At 40.9% G+C, this 18,086-nt stretch overlaps 2 protein-coding genes across 5 annotated transcripts; both read left to right on the top strand.

The window, feature by feature from the left end:
• Positions 1–856: 856 nt before the first annotated feature.
• Positions 857–7,589, top strand: LOC104452993 (tryptophan synthase alpha chain). 4 transcript variants are annotated; one of them, XM_010067493.3, is made up of 11 exons: positions 857–1,014; positions 2,295–2,395; positions 2,599–2,810; positions 3,419–3,565; positions 3,640–3,705; positions 4,173–4,281; positions 5,072–5,148; positions 5,567–5,644; positions 6,213–6,290; positions 7,064–7,123; positions 7,207–7,589. In XM_010067493.3, exons 3-11 carry the CDS (start codon positions 2,625–2,627, stop codon positions 7,339–7,341), a joined length of 936 nt encoding a protein of 311 aa, XP_010065795.2. In that variant the 5' UTR covers positions 857–1,014; positions 2,295–2,395; positions 2,599–2,624; the 3' UTR covers positions 7,342–7,589. The 4 variants fall into 4 exon arrangements, with proteins under 4 accessions (XP_010065795.2, XP_010065793.2, XP_010065794.2 ...); XM_010067491.3 differs by having other exon boundaries at positions 2,586–2,810; XM_010067492.3 differs by lacking the exon at positions 2,295–2,395.
• Positions 7,590–8,058: 469 nt separating this feature from the next.
• Positions 8,059–10,887, top strand: LOC104453002 (peptide methionine sulfoxide reductase B5). The gene is made up of 3 exons (XM_010067503.3): positions 8,059–8,458; positions 10,155–10,311; positions 10,527–10,887. Exons 1-3 carry the CDS (start codon positions 8,106–8,108, stop codon positions 10,689–10,691), a joined length of 675 nt encoding a protein of 224 aa, XP_010065805.2. The 5' UTR covers positions 8,059–8,105; the 3' UTR covers positions 10,692–10,887.
• Positions 10,888–18,086: the final 7,199 nt, after the last annotated feature.

The following is an 18,086-nucleotide window of genomic DNA, read 5'->3' as shown; positions in this document are numbered from 1 at the left end:
CCATAGATGCAAAGTCGAATTAAAACTCTGAAATGACACATTTTTCTCTTATTTTAGGAATAAGATTCTAATCACTCAAATTTATTTAGAGAAATTTAAATTTTGCATGTTGAGAGCACGATAAATTTAAGGCCATTAGATGGGCATGTTAGGTTGGGCAAAAAAAAAGGTCCTACTCAAATTGATTAAAAAGGGTAAATCATAATAATTTTGGATAAGTTTAAGGAATTACATGCAAATATGATGATAATTGATGGCAATGTGCCATGTCACTACTTATGGCCTTGCTCAAATCAATTAAAATGGTAAATCATAATAATTTTGGATAATTTTAAGGAATAATATGCATATATGACGATTATTGATAGTAATGTGCCAATTCACTACTTACAATCCTGCTCAAATCGTTTGAAAATGGTAAATCATAATGATTTTGGATAAGTTTGAGGAATTATATGCAAATAAGATGATGATTGATGGTAATGTGCCATGTCACTACTTACCGTTTGGCTCACATCAAATAAAAATGGTTAAATATAATTTTTTTGATAAGTTGAAGGAATTATTTGCAAGTACAATGACGATTAATGGTAATGTGTTACATCAATATTTACGTTCCTGCTCAAATCGATTAAAAAGGTTAAATCATAATAATTTTAGATAAGCTTAAGGAATTATATGGAAATACGATGATGCTTGATGAGTAATTTGTGATTAAAAATGATAAATCATAATGATTTTAGATATGTGTAAGGAGTTATTTTACAGGTACGATGTTGATTGATGGCAACCCGCCACGTCACTACTTGCCGAGATTAAGGTTGTCGTCTTCTACCGGGGCAGAATCCCTTCTTACCATATACAGAACAGCCTTCCCAGAACGGCTTTCGGACAGCTACAAATGGCGGCCGCACGGGACGCGGCGGCCTCTTAAACCCTAGCTCCGCCGCAGCAGCAGCCTCGCCCCCCGTCGCTCCGCCTCCGCTCCGCCTGCGGCCGCCGTCTCCGTCGCAGGTAACGGCGGCGACTCGCCCCTCTCTCTGCCCGTCTCTCTGCCGCCGGGTTTTCCCCCCTCGTGCTCTTGCTGTCGAGTCGATGGGCGGTGCCCAGTTCATGGTCTCGTTCTCCGATCATCTCGCTTTGGCGGGTCGGAGAGTGGGGAAATGAACCGGTGGCCGGAACGAATTTGGATTCCGGAATGGATTGACGTCTGTTGAGATTGTTGTCTGTTTGATCATGAACGTCCTAGAACCTGCCTGACATGTGTTTGCTTGGAGGTTTTCGAGATGTTTTTTTTCAGTCCCAGATTGTGTGTCTCTCCTCTTATCTTGCATGTCATTTTGGTTTATGGTGGATTGTAAGTTTTTTTTTTTTTTTTTTTTTTTTTTTCAGTGATGGATGAACCTTTAGGGCTGATTGCTTGTCATTCTAATTGTAGTTGTCATAGTTGGATGCTCTTTTTTGGGGATTTTGGGTTAATGTCTATGATGTGAGGAATTTCTTGATTCCATCTCCAGTCCAAAATGCGAGCAATTAAGAATTGGGTCGTCGAATGAGTTGAGAAATTTACAGCATGGATTCTCTTCTTCTTTTTTTTTCAATTTTTCTTCTTTTCCTGGTTTTTGGGTGAGGAAAACGTTGTCTCATTTTATTCCCTTCGATAGCTTGATCCACAAGTCGCGGCTGGATATGTCATGCATATTGAACCCTGTTCAAGCTGCTCGTTGCTTCAGTTCCCGCTTGGCTGGTGCCCGGTTCATGGTTTCATTTTACGATCATCTCGCTTTGGCTGGTTGGAGAGTGGTGGAATGAATCGGTGGCCGGAACGAATTTGGATTCTGGAATGGGTTGACGTTTGTTGAGATTATTGTCGATTTGATCATGAATGCCCGAGATGCTGACATGTGTTTGCTTGGAGGTTTTCGAGATGTTTTTTGTTTTTTTTTTATTTTTTCAGTCCCAGATTGTGTCTCTTCTCTTATCTTGCATGTCGTTTTGGTTTATGGTAGATTGTGAGTTTTTTTTTCCTCAGTAATGGATGAACCTTTTGGGTTGATTGCTTGTCATTCTAATTGTAGTTGTCATAGTTGGATGCCCTTTTTTGGGGGTTTTGGGTTAATGTACATGATGTGAGGAATTTCTTGATTCCATCTCCAGTCCAAAATGCAAGCGATTAAGAATTGGGTTGTTGAATGAGTTGAGAAATTTGCAGCATTCTCTTTTTTTTTTTAATCTTCTTCTTTTCCCGGTTTTTGGGTGAGGAAAACGTTGTCTCATTTTATTCCCTTCGATAGCTTGATCCACAAGTAGCGGCTGGATATGTCATGCCTATCAAACCCTGTTGTGCCATCGATTCAAGCTACTCGTTGCTTCAGTTCTCTCTTGACAAACACTTGTGAGTCTCGAGTATTAGCTGGATTGTATTGAGTTCATTGATCTAAGATATGCAATAACGTGTGATTATATTGTTGTATTATCTTTTAGAGATGGCAACATGCTACTTTTGTCACTCATTTTGTTTGGAAAGCTGCTACTATTTAATATAAATTGTTTTCCTTGTTAATTGTTTGTTAATTCATTAATAGGGTTGAAGTGCAGGAGTAAGATTTCCAAAGGCGCTGGGTATGGCATTAGCTCTTAAATCAACTTGCTTTGTTCAACTTAAGAGACCCAAATCTTGCTATGCTTTTCGGTCTTCGCGGCAACTAGCAGTTGTTTCTACCAGAAGAAGTACGACAATGGCTGCTCTTAGCACTGTAGCGACAATTGGCATCTCTGAGACGTTTGCTAAATTGAAGAAAGAAGGCAAGGTAAGAGAGTTTCTTCTTTTCTTTTTTTTTTTTTTTTTTATAATGAATTCAATGATTATCTGTTGTAACTGTTTGCTTCAAAATTTTTGCTGTTTGTTGATTTTTTGGGTGGGAAGGTCATCTTGATGTGACATGACATGGTTGCTTCCTTGTTTGATCTCAGTTGAACTATTGAGCATTTTTATGCGAAGTGTTGGAAATTTGTAAGGTTCAGCAACTGAATTTAAGAGATTGTTGTACTATTGTTAAGATTAACTCTTGCTGCAACTAGTTCACACTATGAGGATTGATCCTTCTATTTTGTGTGTTACTTTCTGCTCTTATCCTGTAATACATATGTACATCATTTGCCTAGAAATTTTATATATTTGCAATTTGGAATGAGTAGCATCACACACCATTTCCTAATTACAAGAACATTAAATTTGTAAACTTCATTTTTAGTTTGCAAAGCACATCTTTTGAACTAAACAAGTCTAAGGGGTCATTCATTGACACTTTCCAAAAAGATGGCAATTTAGTTTGAATGTAGTTGTGATGCAGCGGCCGTTATTTAAATATAAGAATGATGCTCTTTAATGACAACTGTGTTCTTTCATTTTGTGAAGGTGGCATTTATTCCTTTCATCACAGCTGGTGACCCTGACCTTTCAACGACCGCACAAGCTTTGAAGTTGCTTGACTCATGTGGTTCAGATATAATTGAGCTAGGTGTCCCGTATTCTGATCCTCTAGCAGATGGTCCAGTAATTCAGGTCTAGTATTTCAATATCTTATAGATTGTTTAATCTAAGTTTTGATCCTTCATCTTATACATCTTCGTTTTTAGGCTGCAGCCACTCGATCCTTGGCTAAGGGTACTAATTTTGATGCCGTTATTTCCATGTTGAAGGAGGTAAGATTGTTTGTGCCTTGTGTCATACTTGAAGAGACTGATTAATTGTTGCCAAAGCTGTGCTTATTTTCCTTTTAATGGACAGTTCAAGGTCCAAATGACTTATTCTTATCACATTTATTTACTAACGTAGCCTTATCTTCTAGCAAAGAAATTAAATTTGTGATGCTGCTTTTGAAATTTTCCAGACTATATGTTACTCTCACATAGTGCATTCTATCCTGATGATAGGAAGTTAATTTTTCTTGACATAATGCTACTTTTTAGGGTGAAATTTGTCTGAAACATTGCATCATATTGTTCTTTTCAGATTCAGTGTTCCCATTTTGTACTAGTGATCCTCGTAGTGTAGAAATGGTGATGTATATGTGAAACCATCCTTGGCGGTTGCAGAATGTTAATTTATATTTTGTTTCCTTCATGCATTTTTGAGATCTCATTCTGATGCTGCAATTTTCAATGAATAGGTTGTTCCGCAATTGACATCCCCTGTTGCTTTATTCACATACTATAACCCGATTTTGAAGCGTGGAGTTGAGAAGTTCATGTCCATCGTAAACGATGCAGGGGTTCATGGTAATTTGCAAGTTTCCCTCATCTTTTGACTTAAAACACTTACATCTATCTGCATACAACACTTTGGTTAAATTTAGTAATATGAGGGAAAATAATTTTTTATTTTTTCCCACATCCTTGGCCAAGATGAGAAATTAGTTGAATGTATTCAATTTTGGATGTAAATGTCATGATGTAAGCAAGCATTGTCAACATGCCTATCATTACTGGCACAAACTCGATTGCATAGTTCAGTTCTTAAATTTATCCATGTTTAGTTTTTCATTGAACATTTGTTGAAAGAGCTATCAAGGGAATAATCACCAATGGATCAAAGGAATACTACAATCATAACATTACGAGCAAAAATCAAAAGGTTATTTTGGAAATCTATCATGAAGCTTTTTAACAAAAGTGACCCTTGGAAAAGAGTGAGAAACCATTTAAATCAATTTTTGGCTTAGACTAGTATGCAGATCAAATTGCCAGGCCAACTGGAATTAGTTTTCAATCATTATCACAGCTGTGAGGTGTTTTCTTTTTTTCTTTATAGGTGAGATGAGTATAACTAATTGATTGAAGATCTCAATGGAAGCCTTTATGCTTTAGAAGGAGCTACTAAAAAGTTTTTATGTTCTCTCTTCTAAGTGATGCACCGATGTCTAAATTAGCTAGTGATAATAATTTCGTAGTATTAATGGAGGATGCTTTTTAAATTGAAAAAGTAAAACTGAAAGTACATTCCTGTTCATTCATGATGTCTAGATCTGTTTTAGCTTGTAATCTTGTCTGTGCCCCCTTTTTTTTTCAGGGCTTGTAGTTCCTGATGTTCCTTTGGAAGAGACTGAAATCTTAAGAAATGAAGCTCTTAAGTACAATATCGAACTGGTTTGTCACTCTTAAGACAACTTAATGTTCTTGACCATTTACTTGTTTAAATTCTTGAGGATGACGCTGTCCATTATGGATGTAAATTCTAATCATGGAATTAAAATGACAGATCTACCTTGAGTTTATGACATCACAGAATCGTAATTTACACATGTTTTTGCTAATTGTTTCCTCATAACTAGACAAAAAGTCAAATGGTTCTTCAGTTTGTGATTTTTGTTGTCTATGTCCATGTTGCTATCATAGGATAGGTCTGTCTTTCGTTTTGTTGCAAACTGATGTTCACGTCAATGAAAAGTTTACTACATAGGGCCTGCATTAATGTCTGCTTTTAATTATGTAATCTTGGCCTGCTTTGTTGAAGTCTGTTGAATTTATCTCACCTTACTCTAGCCCCTGGAACTATATGATTCAGGTTTTACTTACTACACCTACTACTCCAACCAGCCGAATGAAAGCGATAGTTGAAGCCTCGGAAGGATTTGTATATCTTGTAAGATCTTTTATGCTGTTCATCATTATCCAATGCTGGTCATTTATATTGATGATGAGAATTTCTTATCCAAATTGATGCAGACTATTAGACATAGATTATTAATGTAATTGATAGTGTGTTGATCATGTTCTAGTTGCTAATTAGATCAAGCATAGCTCATCTGTCTGCATCAATGAAGTCAATGAAAGGATCGATACATCCTTGCACCTATGCTTGCCTGTATACAAGCATAAGTAAGTCTTTGGATTAGGGCAGTATCTGATTTGAAGAGTTAAGGCAACATTGATGTTGCTTTTGTGGTTTCATTGCTCTTGCTGATCTATAATGGAAAAGCTTTTTGATTTCGTGTAATAGATTCTGCATTTACTTGCTTTACAAATGAAAGTTTTACGTATAGTTGTCTTACAGTCATGGAACATGCATGAAATATATGCAATTGTTATTGTGGGTGGTCCAATGTTAGCATTTCGTGTGATTGTATTGTTACACTTTTCTTTTTGAGTTTCTGCATTTTTTTAGTTCATTCACAAAGAGATGTCATGGCCATTTATTTAATTTATTATAGGTGAGCTCTATTGGAGTAACTGGGGCTCGAGGATCTGTGAGTGCTCGTGTGGAAAATCTCTTGCGGGATATTAAGGAGGTCAGTTGATTAAGAATATTTCACTTGTTTCATAATGTGCGATTTCATGTCATCAACTACCTAGGAATACTTTTTAAGGTACGTGTCATGATTAATTTAGTTTTCAAAGGATATCTTCAATTTATGGATTATCCTCATATATTTGCAACATAAAAAAATTCAGTACAGCCTCAAATCCTATGGGTGTAAGCAGCCTGCATTTATGGCCATTTAAACATGATGGGAATAATGCATTCTTCAGAGAGCAGGATATTGTCCTTAGAGCTTCAATTTCATTCTTTTAATTGTTCTATGCGGCTTCAAACACATCTGACCAGAGGCGTATTTGAAATAGACACATCAGTGGGTGTCATATTGAAACTTCTAGAGCTCCAAAACTGCAAGATAATTAAATAATTAACTGACCATAAAGTTTGCCTGAAGTCTCCTATATGATTTTCTGTAGCCTGTCTTGTTAGAATCATAATGAGGTCCTGGTTGGTTGATAAGTCTAGACACCAATAATCTACATGCAGATTAACAATCAACATTTCAGGAAGTTCACGTCACTTCTAGCTCCATCATAGGGTTTTTACCTAGCATCCAATTAGAGAGACACTTAAGATGGTTCTGTGTATGTTCATTAACTTGTAGAACACTTTGTACCAATTTGAGTTGTTGTATTCTCCAGAGTTGGGCATGTTGGTGAATATGCTTCGACATTGTTAAACATTGAAGTGGGACAATTGAGGGAAACTCCTTTTTTAATCATTGAGGCATGCATGCTCTTGCAGGCAACTACTAAACCCGTTGCTGTTGGCTTTGGCATATCGAAACCCGAGCATGTGAAGCAGGTTAGTTTTTATTGGCCCACTTCGAAGTGAAAAGACTGTTATATCTCGTGTTTGGTACTTGGTTTTCACTAATTTTCTCACAGATTGCGGAATGGGGAGCTGATGGCGTGATTGTCGGGAGTGCAATGGTGAAAGTGCTCGGTGAAGCCAAATCTCCAGAAGAAGGGTTGAAGGAGCTAGAGAATTTAACTAGATCCTTGAAATCTGCACTGATTTGAGAGAGGGTTTGTTTGATCTGACCGGCTTGTTAGCTCTTCATTTCGGGCTTTTGGACACAACGGCAATTGTTTAGATCAATCCGTCCGGGGTTCCTTTATAATTTTATGTCATATGTTCGGTCGGAATTTATAGTGTCCTGTGCCGAGAACTCTTCCGAATAAATCAGACTTTTGGTGCCAGAAACAGGTTTTCACTGAACTGCATTTTTCAGACTCTACTCTGAAGAGCAACCTTTCGCTTCTCAAAACGCTTTGTGAGATTGATCTACTGTAAATTGCTGCATGAGAGCTAAGCCGATTCAAGTTATCTTTTTGCAAATGATTTGATCTTGGAAATCGCAGTAGAGTCATCAGCTTCTTTTCCGGTTTATGCCTAACTTGATTTTTACCGGAGATGCATCAGCATGCAATATAAAATCTCCTGTGCAGCTATGACAAATGACATAGGGACTGCTCAGCAATGCATTTCGGTTGTATATTTCGATGTCATATTTGATATTGACTCGGATCAAATTCTCGCCGATTTCAGACGCGTGCTCTCGCATGCAATATATTTTAGGAACCATTGAAACTCTTTTATATACTCGCGTGACTGGGGTAAATTGCAAAAAGTTGAAAACTTGGGGAGAATTTTGCAACAATATAAAAAGCTTGGGGAGCAATGTGCAATTTGCCTAAATATTACGCCAACAGCCTTCCCACCATATCTGCAAATTTCAGTTGAACTCTCTCTCTCTCTCTAGCCATCACAAGAAAATAAAGAAATGGGCTTTGAAGCTGTCAAGCTCTCGTCATCACTCTCGTCCTCCACCAGGTCCATCCTCTCCAGCGCCACCACCAGACCCTTCTCTCTCCTCGCTGCTCCGCGCTCTTCTCGCCTCAAGCCCCACCTCGCGTTCCGCCCGATAAGGCCGCCGCCACCGTCGTCTCGTGCCGCCGCCGCCGCCGCCAACGCGGCTCCGTTCGGTGGTTTCGGTTCGCCGGGCCGTTCGAGGAGGAGCTTCCGCGGCGGGGTGGTGGCCATGGCCGCGCCCGGGTCGGTCCGGAAGTCGGAGGAGGAGTGGCAAGCGGTCCTGTCGCCCGAGCAGTTCCGTATCCTGAGGCAGAAGGGGACCGAGTTAGTAATTCCCTTGAATTCTCTTGATTTTTTTTTTTTTTTTTGTTGGGTCTCTGTTTTACTGCTAGCTTATCTTGATTGTGGGTTTGTCGTTCTTGATTTTTGTTTCGTTCCTTCTCTTGTTGATGCTTCACTTTCCATACTGGGTTGGGGTTTGTTGAATTGGGTTGGTTTCGTTTGAACGTGATTGCCATGCTGTCTTCTTGAAGCGTGGGAACACTGAGCAGGGAGCTTTAAACCACATTCTGTTCAATTGTGCTGTCTCGGGCCGCCTAATTATGTGATGGACTAAAAATTTTCACCAGCTTATGCCGCAATTGAATAGGTTGAATCAGAAATGGGTTTTGAGTTTTAAAAAGGCACAGCAGAACACATTTTGAGTGCATCAAGCGGTGTGCATTGGAGGTGGATTCTTAGTGAATTACGTCTTAATAGGAGAATCCATTGAGGAAATGCAGGTTAGGATGTTCTCTGGGTTTTTCGAGGTGCTGGCAAGGGTTCTTCTTTTCTGGTTTCTTGTGGGAATGAGCTGTTTTAGCTGTTTTGGGTCCTAAGGGTTTGTTACTGCATGAGTACCAACATCTTGGTTACTTATGAAGTCTTTTACTTTTCACTTTTCATCAAAACAAAGGTGAAAAGGTGTCGAAATCATCCTGAAGTGCGAATCATAGGTTTATCATGTAAAGTTGGTGCGAACCTTTGTTCTTTGAAGTGCTTTTTCTTTAAAATTCTTGTTTCTCGAAACAACTTCTGTCTATCTGTTGTGAGGGAGTGTGATCTCCATTTTGACTTATCTAATGCTTTTGCGTTGTCCTTGTAATGATCTTTCTTAACACCTGGATCTTGTTTGTATTCATTTTACTTTGATAGTTCGAAGGGTCTCTTAATCTGTTTATGAAAGCGATGCAGAGCCAATAGTCAAGCTTCTTAACTACTAGCTCTAAGGCTCAATACATTATACACATGTGCAGGATATAAGAGGGATCAAACGGCTAAGTTCCTGTGCTGTTTTTAAGAGAATCTCAGAACTAAGAATAATGTCCTCTTGTTACTGCTGCGGCATTTTAGAGAATGATTCATTTGTCGTTCTCATAATCGTGCTGTTACCATCAATTGCCTGCTAAGGTTGATCGTGATAGCTTAAGTTCTTATCAACCCTCTTTGTGGGGCTTTCCTGCTTTTTTTGAAATGCTGTGTAAGAAGATACATTCTGATTAGTTATGTTAGTATGTGCTGCGACATAGGTATACATACACCCACTAGTAAAGAAAGCTGTTAAAATAGGTGGATGATCTCCTCATATCATGCTCTGGGGAAAGAATCCTATTCCTGTGGTTATGTGTAGTATTAAATTGTTGAGGTGTTATACACACAAACAATCCTCTTCAACTATTTACGGCTTGGAAGTGATCTGAGAGGACCTAAATGTTGCTGAGCCTGATGCAAGTAGTTGAAGACTCATGTATATTCTTTTTTAATGCAATCTCATCCTTTTTTCTAATTCGATTATCAAACCAATGGAGAACAGAGCATAACTGAATACTTTTCGATGCCTCCTCTACTATGTTTTTGTACAAGAAGCAACTCTTTGATATTGGGTAATCTGTGCGGTAAATCAATATGTGTGTGTATTATCTTCGAACAAAAAAGTGTCATCTTGATCTGTCTCATCTGTTGCTGTTTCTCTCACATGTAGATATCCAGGCACAGGTGAATACGACAAGTATTTTGAAGAGGGGGTGTACAATTGTGCAGCATGCGGGACTCCTCTTTACCGGTCTACAACTAAATTTAACTCTGGCTGCGGCTGGCCTGCTTTCTACGAGGGCCTTCCTGGAGCTATAACCAGCACTGTGAGTCTCTCTCTTTTTATCAATTAAACGTGTGGTCACAGGTAACTAAGACGGTTCTGACTGAAGTTGATTTCTATTACGGCTTGCTATAGATGACATCTTCCACTTTGTGTTTGTTGAGCTTTCTAAACTGTGAAAATGACGAGAAATGCAAAATGAATCGGGCGTGTTCTGCTTCAAATCATTGATGGGCTTGCCTTGCTTTGTCATCTCAGTCAGATCCAGATGGGATGAGGACGGAAATCACTTGCACTGCATGTGGTGGCCATTTGGGTCACGTGTTCAAGGGCGAAGGGTTCCCGACACCGACCAATGAGCGGCATTGCGTCAATAGTATTTCACTCAAGTTTGCTCCTGCCAACTCTTATCCTTCCCAGTGAACTTCTGCAGCTAGAGCGGTCGGTCGATCACCGGACGCAGCTTTCAACTGCTGCTGTTATCTGATATTGTTTGCTTCCGATTTCTACACTATGTACAATAAGCCCTTCCCATAAATCTTCCTGCTGATCTGGATCAAACTCGGATATTTGCTGCCATCTCTCGAGTAAATAAAAGTCGAAATCTTTTTTCTTGTTATCCATAGCGCTGATGTTTCTTGCCAAGCTGTTCTAATGTGGCATGTTGAAAAAGGCTGCTCAATGTTAACCCAGACATGACTTTGCTCTACGGTGATCTTGGTTTTGATACCACCTAATTGGTGGAAGGTAAAAGGAATAGAAATGTGCCACAAGTGAAATCTTAATCATGCACGAAGCGCAAGGTAAAGAAAAACTCTCAGTTTTATCTATATATATTTAATAGGTAAGCTCCATTACATCATGCATGAATATAAGCAAAAAAGTCGTAACCAGTAGGCTATAAGCAAAAAAGTCGTAATCTAGAAAACTCGAAAAGTAGGCTTGATAATTAAATACAAAATAATATAATCTATAACACTAAATAATATATAAAATCCTACGGATAAAGAAGTAAAACAAAATTGATTTGTATCCAAAATTAAAAAGTCATAAAAAAAAAAATAAGCAACCGTATATTCCATCTCAAATTCCGATGATGTCTTGATTACAACCCACACTAAAATTCTTTATTGTAACTTCCTTTAAGAAAATGGATGCAAAGGGAAAATAAAAAATAAATGGATGCAAAGGGAAAATCATAAATACAAAGAAACCCCTATGTTATGTCTTCTTTTAATCTACACCCACGCGGAGGTCGACGAACTTCGAGATCTGCAATCTTGGCCACGAGCTCGCTGCTCGTCGTTTCCAAATCTGCCGCTCGGTTGCCAGAACGAGAGAGTGGGTGGATGCGGAGGACGGCCAAGACATCTCCCGCTCATTTCTTCTTCATGCAAACCATCAAGGATTGCTCAAATCCAATGTCAGTATGTAATAGGATATAAGAAATTGTTTTTTGTTTTTTTCATTATGAAATTGTTAAACAGCGACTAGTTTTTTTTTTTTTTTTTGGCTAAGAACATTGACTAGTCAAACACCGACTAGTGAATCAATATGGCAAAATAGCTCCTCGGCGGCCAAACATCCGGCCTGCGACTACAAACATCTTCTGCTTGAGCTTTTGAATGAGACCCCATAAGTAAGCTGGAAAGAGCATTATCAACAACGGCAAATATAGGAGGAAAAAAGAGAGTCCTCGAAACAACAGCAACATGAGGAAAGCTATGGAGAGAAAGGAGAAGATCTTGAGAAAGAAAAACATGCGGGCACCACGAGCAATACCAAAGACCGGCAGACGAGCAATAAGTGGAAGGGACAAAAAGCAATAAAGAAGAAGCGTGAAAATGATAAGAAAGACAGTGAAGGGGTGGGTATCAAATGGAGAATCTCGTGTCCCCTGATATTTCAGGACAACGAAGTCAACTAGAACTGGAACGATGAAACCAACAATGGCGTCGATATCGTCTCGTTGATGCGGCAAGAAATTTGGCATTTTTAAATGCGGGGACAGATGAGGGAGAACCAAAGGAAGAGAGATAAATTTGCAAGAACAGGTAAATGTGCAAAAGACTGGAGAAGTGTATCTAACGATGATCGGCTATGAGGACTGCCTGAGGGATAGAAAAGGGGGTTATATACGCTCCCCTTCCTAGATATGAGCCCTTTTGAAGTCTTATCTTTCGGCAATATAAAGAAACATGGGAATATACATGAGAATATAGAGAAACCTATAGAGAAAGATGGGAATATAGTTGGGAATATAGAATATAGACTATATTCCCATGTTTCTCTATAGGTTTCTCTATATTCCCAAAAGATAAGACTTTCAAAATGACTTATATTTGGGAAGGGAGACTTTCTTGTCCCATCATTAAAATAAATTATTCACTGGTTGTTAATTACTACCTCGGGCACAAGCCTATGGCCCACTAACAAGTCAACACGCGTCAACATATATTCCCATGTTTTTCTATATTCCTGAAAGATAAGACTTTCAAAATAGCTCATATTTAGGAAGGGAGACTTTCTTGTCCCATCATTAAAATAAAATATTCACTGGTTGTTAATTACTACCTCGGGCATAAGCCTATGGCCCACTAACAAGTCAACACGTGTCCGTTGACGTGGATTTAAAAAAAAAACTGAAAGCCTGTTTTTCGAAAAAAATATCAAGTAGGTTTTACACTTCACGTAGGCAAAATATAAGACCATAGAAAAATCGACACGTGACAAATTTGGGCCCACCTGTCAGGCTTCACCTCTCCGTTAACTCTCTGTCTCTCTCCCCTTTACTCTCTCTCCTCCCCTCTGTTTTTGCCGACAACTCTCTCTCCCTCTTCGAGAAAATATTAGGTGGGTCTCGAGAAAATATTGGGTGGGTCTTACCCTCCTCCACGTAGGCGTATGGGTAAGATCACTTAGCGATCGACACGTGACTCTACGTAGGCGATGGCGTCAGATGTTCAAAAGCGCTCCTGGGGCCCACCACTCTGACGCCCCCCTCCATCTTCTGCGCTTCTGTCTCTCTCCTCTTTCTTCTCACTCTCTCCGAAATAAATGGCTGGTGGCTCGGCTCGGTCGGCTAGCAGAAGAAAGGATGATTCAGAAGGGTAATAAATGCGCCGCGCTCCTGCTTAAATTTTCTCTCTCCTCACTTGAATTTTTTTTGGGTTTTGTCTCTCTCTTCGTCGAAGAGCAGACAGAGAACGAGCTGCACTTCCTTCTCAGCGCATCCCACCCCCTCCGCCTCCGCCTCGCCAGTCATCTACCTCTGGCACGTCGCCTCTTCCAAGAGCCCCGCCAGTCGTAGCTGGTTCCCGACCGCCTTCGCCGGTCGGAGTTGATGACGAGTTCGTCGGAAGGAGGAAATCGGACGGAGGCCCAGAAATTGCCGAGAGACCAACGCGAGCACAATGGGAGGCGAAGGCGGTCGGGAACCAGCTGCGACCGGCGGGGCTCTTGGAAGAGGCGACGTGCGAGGTAGATGACTGGTGAGGCGGAGGCGGAGGGGTGGGGGTGGGGGTGGGATGCGATGAGAAGGAAGTGCAGCTCGTTCTCTGTCTGCTCTTCGACGAAGAGAGAGAGACAAAACCAAAAAAATTCAAGTGAGGAGAGAGAAAATTTAAGCAAGAGCGCAGCGCATTTATTACCCTTTTGATCCATCCTTTCTTCCACTAGCCGACCGAGCCGAGCCACCAGCCATTTATTTCGGAGAGAGTGAGAAGAAAGAGGAGAGAGACAGAAGCGCAGAAGATGGAGGGGGTGATAGAGTGGTGGGCCCCAGGAGCGCTTTTGAACGTCTGACGCCATCGCCTACGTAGAGTCACGTGTCAATCGCTAAGTGATCTTACCCATACGCCTACGTGGAGGAGGGTAAGACCCACCCAATATTTTCTCAAGACCCACCTAATATTTTCTCGAATAGGGAGAGAGAGTTGTCGGCAGAAACAGAGGGGAGGAGAGAGAGTAAAGGGGAGAGAGACTGAGAGTTAACGGAGAGGTGAAGCCTGACAGGTGGGCCCAAATTTATCAAACAAAGAACTATCGAATATTAGAACAAATGATGGAGACACGTGTTGGCGGAGGCGGAGGTGGGCGTCCGCGTCGGTGTCGTGGGCAACCAACAGAGGAGAGAGTGCGTCGGCGTCAGCGGATGCGGAGGCGGAGGCGGAGGCGGAGGCGGGCGTCAGCGTCGGCGTCGTGGGCAACCAACGGAGGAGAGAGAGCGTTCTTCTCAGTTAGAGTATGCTATTCGCTAATTGCACGATGGAGAGAAATGTAGTGCTGCATCTTACATCGAAGGAGGTCAAAAGGAAGAACATGACAATAACGAAAACGCTAATCCATGGTATCAGTCAATTAAATTCACAGGGAAAGAACGAGTATCGACCTGGCATGAGGGCGTTTTCTGAAATGTAGGTGTTCTTGGCGAGAATCGGCAGCAAAAGCGAGCGGAACCCCGCAACGCAGCAGATGACACTGCGAAGAAGTCCACAAGGTCGAAGAAGCGCGTGAGCTCGCGCTCGAGTCGCCGGAACAGATTCGCCCGAATAACAACGAGCAGAGATAATCAAAGACCGAGAAGTTACTGCGGTACCTGACGAGGACGCTGTGAGATATGAGTAGAGTCCACAGCTGAACGATCGGTCGAGGCTTCGGCGGAGGTGGAAAGGGCGTCGGCAGAGAAGTCGCAGGGAGGAGAGAGAGCAGAGGTGGAGGTGGGCGTCGAGCGTCGGGCATCGGCGTCGGCGTCGTGGGCAACCGGTAGAGGAGAGCAAAGGCATCGGCGGAGGTGGAAAGGACGTCGGCGTCGCAGGCAATCGGCGGAGGAGAGAGAGTAGAGGAGCGGAAGAGCATTCGGAGAGAAGCTCTGCGACTTTTGTTCTCTCGCAAAACGGAACGGAGAACGGGGAGAACGGGGAGAGAGAGAGAGAGAGAGGAGAGAGAGGATGAGTGGACAGGAGAGCAGAGGTCGCAGAGGAGAGAGAGCGTTAGTGGTGGGCCCTAGGAGCGGCACGCACAAATTTTAAACTTTTGACGCCTCTGCCTACGTGGAGCCACGTGTCGATCGCTGAGTGGTCTTACATCTCGCTGACGTGGAGTGTAAAACCCAGCCAATATTTTCTCGCGACGAGACCCTCTCTCTCCCTCTTCTCTATCTACTTCTCTTTTCTCCAACCGCCACCACCGTCACCAACTCTCCTCCTCCTCCTTCTGTAATAGACTCGCTCCAAGCATCGCTGCCGCTGCCAGACTCGTCATCGTCCTCAAGCAAGACGATCGTCAAGGCGGTGGTGGCCACTGTGGCCAGCTCGCTGGTCGTCGCCACGCTGTTCTTCTTCACAATCCAAAGGCGAAGACACCGAAAGGGTCCGGACCATGGACAAGCAGAAGCGGGAGGCTTCACGCCAATGCCTCGCGGGGACTTTGCGCGGTTCGGAGGACATATGATCAAGGAGCTCACAAGCACGCCGACGTTCATACATGGCTGTCACAGCCTGTGCAGGGGGGCGGAACGCAATGACTTGCTCGAGAAGATCACACCCATCTCCCAAATGGTCTCTGGGACGACAACCGAACGGGCAGATGAACAAGGATAGATGAAATGAAAAATAAAAACCAAAACTTTCTTGAAGAATTTCAGCAGGCGGGGTCGGACGCGGAAGTGGGAGAAGGAAATGAGCAAATGGGTTTTGTAAAAGGACGCGGAGGCATATTGGGTCGGCTTCAGTTTCCTTATTTAATGCGATTTCATCACGTAAGTCGTCCTCGCCTGTTCCTAGGTATTGTTTGTTTTTTTCCGTCCACCATGGACGACACTCGCGGCCAGCCATGGACAACACTCGCTTGACCTCAAACTCGGGTCTCCGTCCGGCGGCGCGCCGTCCCTCCTCAACCTGAAGCAGCCATGAGTAGACTCGAGCTCGAGCCATGGCAGACGCAAGAGAAAGAAAAGAGAAGTGGAGAGAGAAGAGGGGGAGCTGAGGGAGTTGTGGGCAGAAACCGAGGGGAGGAGAGAGAGTAAAGGTGAGAGAGACGGAGTTACGTGGAGCCACGTGTCGATTGCTGAGTGGTCTTACCCTAAGCCTACATGAAGGGTAAGACCCATCCAATATTTTCCTGAGACATACCCTCATCGACATCTGATGGTCAGCAGTCCTGACACGTGTAGAATAATGCAGTCATCCAAAGCACTACACTAATTTCTTTTTTCCTTTCTATTGGAATACACTATGCTGATTTACTTAACGAATTTAGATAGTCAAGCACTGTTCTATTTGTTTCCTGAAAAATTAATAATTTTAAAAATACTTTTAAAAAAAAAATGATCCCTTTTCTTCTGATCCAAATTGGAAGAATATATTGTTCTTACAAAGCCAAATGAAGTCAACCTTGGTAATTATGGACTTCAATATGAACCTTGGTATCTTTCAATTTGAGTTGTTAACTCCAATCTGTCCATTTAAACCAGACTTTTTCAAATTTCCTAGCATTGATCTGTTGCCCATATTAGAGCCCAGATTAGAGGTGCGTTTACTAACATCTCTGTTCCCAAAAAAAATTTCAATTTAGAAATAGTTTAGTTCTATTTTTATTCTCTGAACGAGTTTTTAAGCAGAAGAATGCATTTGGTAATTGTATACAATTTCTAATCCTGAAATAGAATAAGAATAAAATGTGTTTGGTACAACCATGAAATTTTTTATTCCCAATTTCTCTAATTTAATTAAAGAGACTTAACAGATAAAGCTGAACTTTTATAATGATTTAATTGATTAAGATATTCTAAAATGGCCTAAGAAAATCTATCATAATAGTTAGTTAAAGATGAATAGTTGGAAATGGCAACCGAGAGTCTCATTAGTTTATAACTCACAATATGATGAGGTTAATAGTAAATCTTTGATTATTACAATAAACATATGTATAGATCTTTTGAGAAGAAGAGCAAACGTTGGTTGGAAGCACCAAGCTTTCACTACCTAGCATTCACTATAAACATGAGATGGTATGAACTTTTATAAATGAAAGTAGACTTAATTTAATAATAAAGTTAACCTTTTTTTAAAAAAATTAGGCCTATTGTTAGTGTAAAAAGCAACTTCTACCCACACTATTGAATTGTTGACGTGTGGAAGGATTTAGTTATGGTATAGAATTAATTTCAACCCGACATGTGGCTTATCGGGCAACGAATGTGTCAATAATTTATTTTTATGACGTAAAAATAAATTGGATACAAATATATAAATTTCAATAAGATTAATTATTACTAAGTACTTTTCAACTTTCGATACTGTTAATTACTAGTTATTTTTTCTTTTGGGGTCAGTGATAATTTTCCATTAAAAAAAAAAGTAATTGCCAAGTTAGGAGTTTTGCATGTGTGATTATTAATTTCTCATATAAATTTTTTTCTACATCACTGGTCATAATAAGCAACCTTTCTAATGCGGCATATAACTTGTCAAAATAAAAAATTAATTATCTATTTATCGAAAATCAGTAATTTTCTATTTATTGAATTTTTTTTCTCATCAATTAAGTTGCCAACGTACAAAACTGAAAGCCCACTCGCCCAATTGCCCAACTTTTTTGAATTGAAAATTGATCCAACGGGCTGCATCACGTTACTAGAATTCAACGGTTCAAATCAACATAAGGGTGTTTCTATAATTTCAGCAATCATGTCATTAGGAAAATTATCCAATTTTTTTTAAATCTATTGGCACATATTTCAATTTTACTAATTGAGCAAATCCGATCAATTTTAGCTAGAATTCGCTAATGTGACGCGACCGGCGTCGTGCGTGGCGC

The sequence above is a fragment of the Eucalyptus grandis genome, chromosome 2 (genome assembly GCF_016545825.1).
Source record: "Eucalyptus grandis isolate ANBG69807.140 chromosome 2, ASM1654582v1, whole genome shotgun sequence".
Taxonomy (NCBI): Eukaryota; Viridiplantae; Streptophyta; class Magnoliopsida; order Myrtales; family Myrtaceae; genus Eucalyptus; species Eucalyptus grandis.
This window is presented reverse-complemented; position numbering and strand designations above follow the sequence as displayed.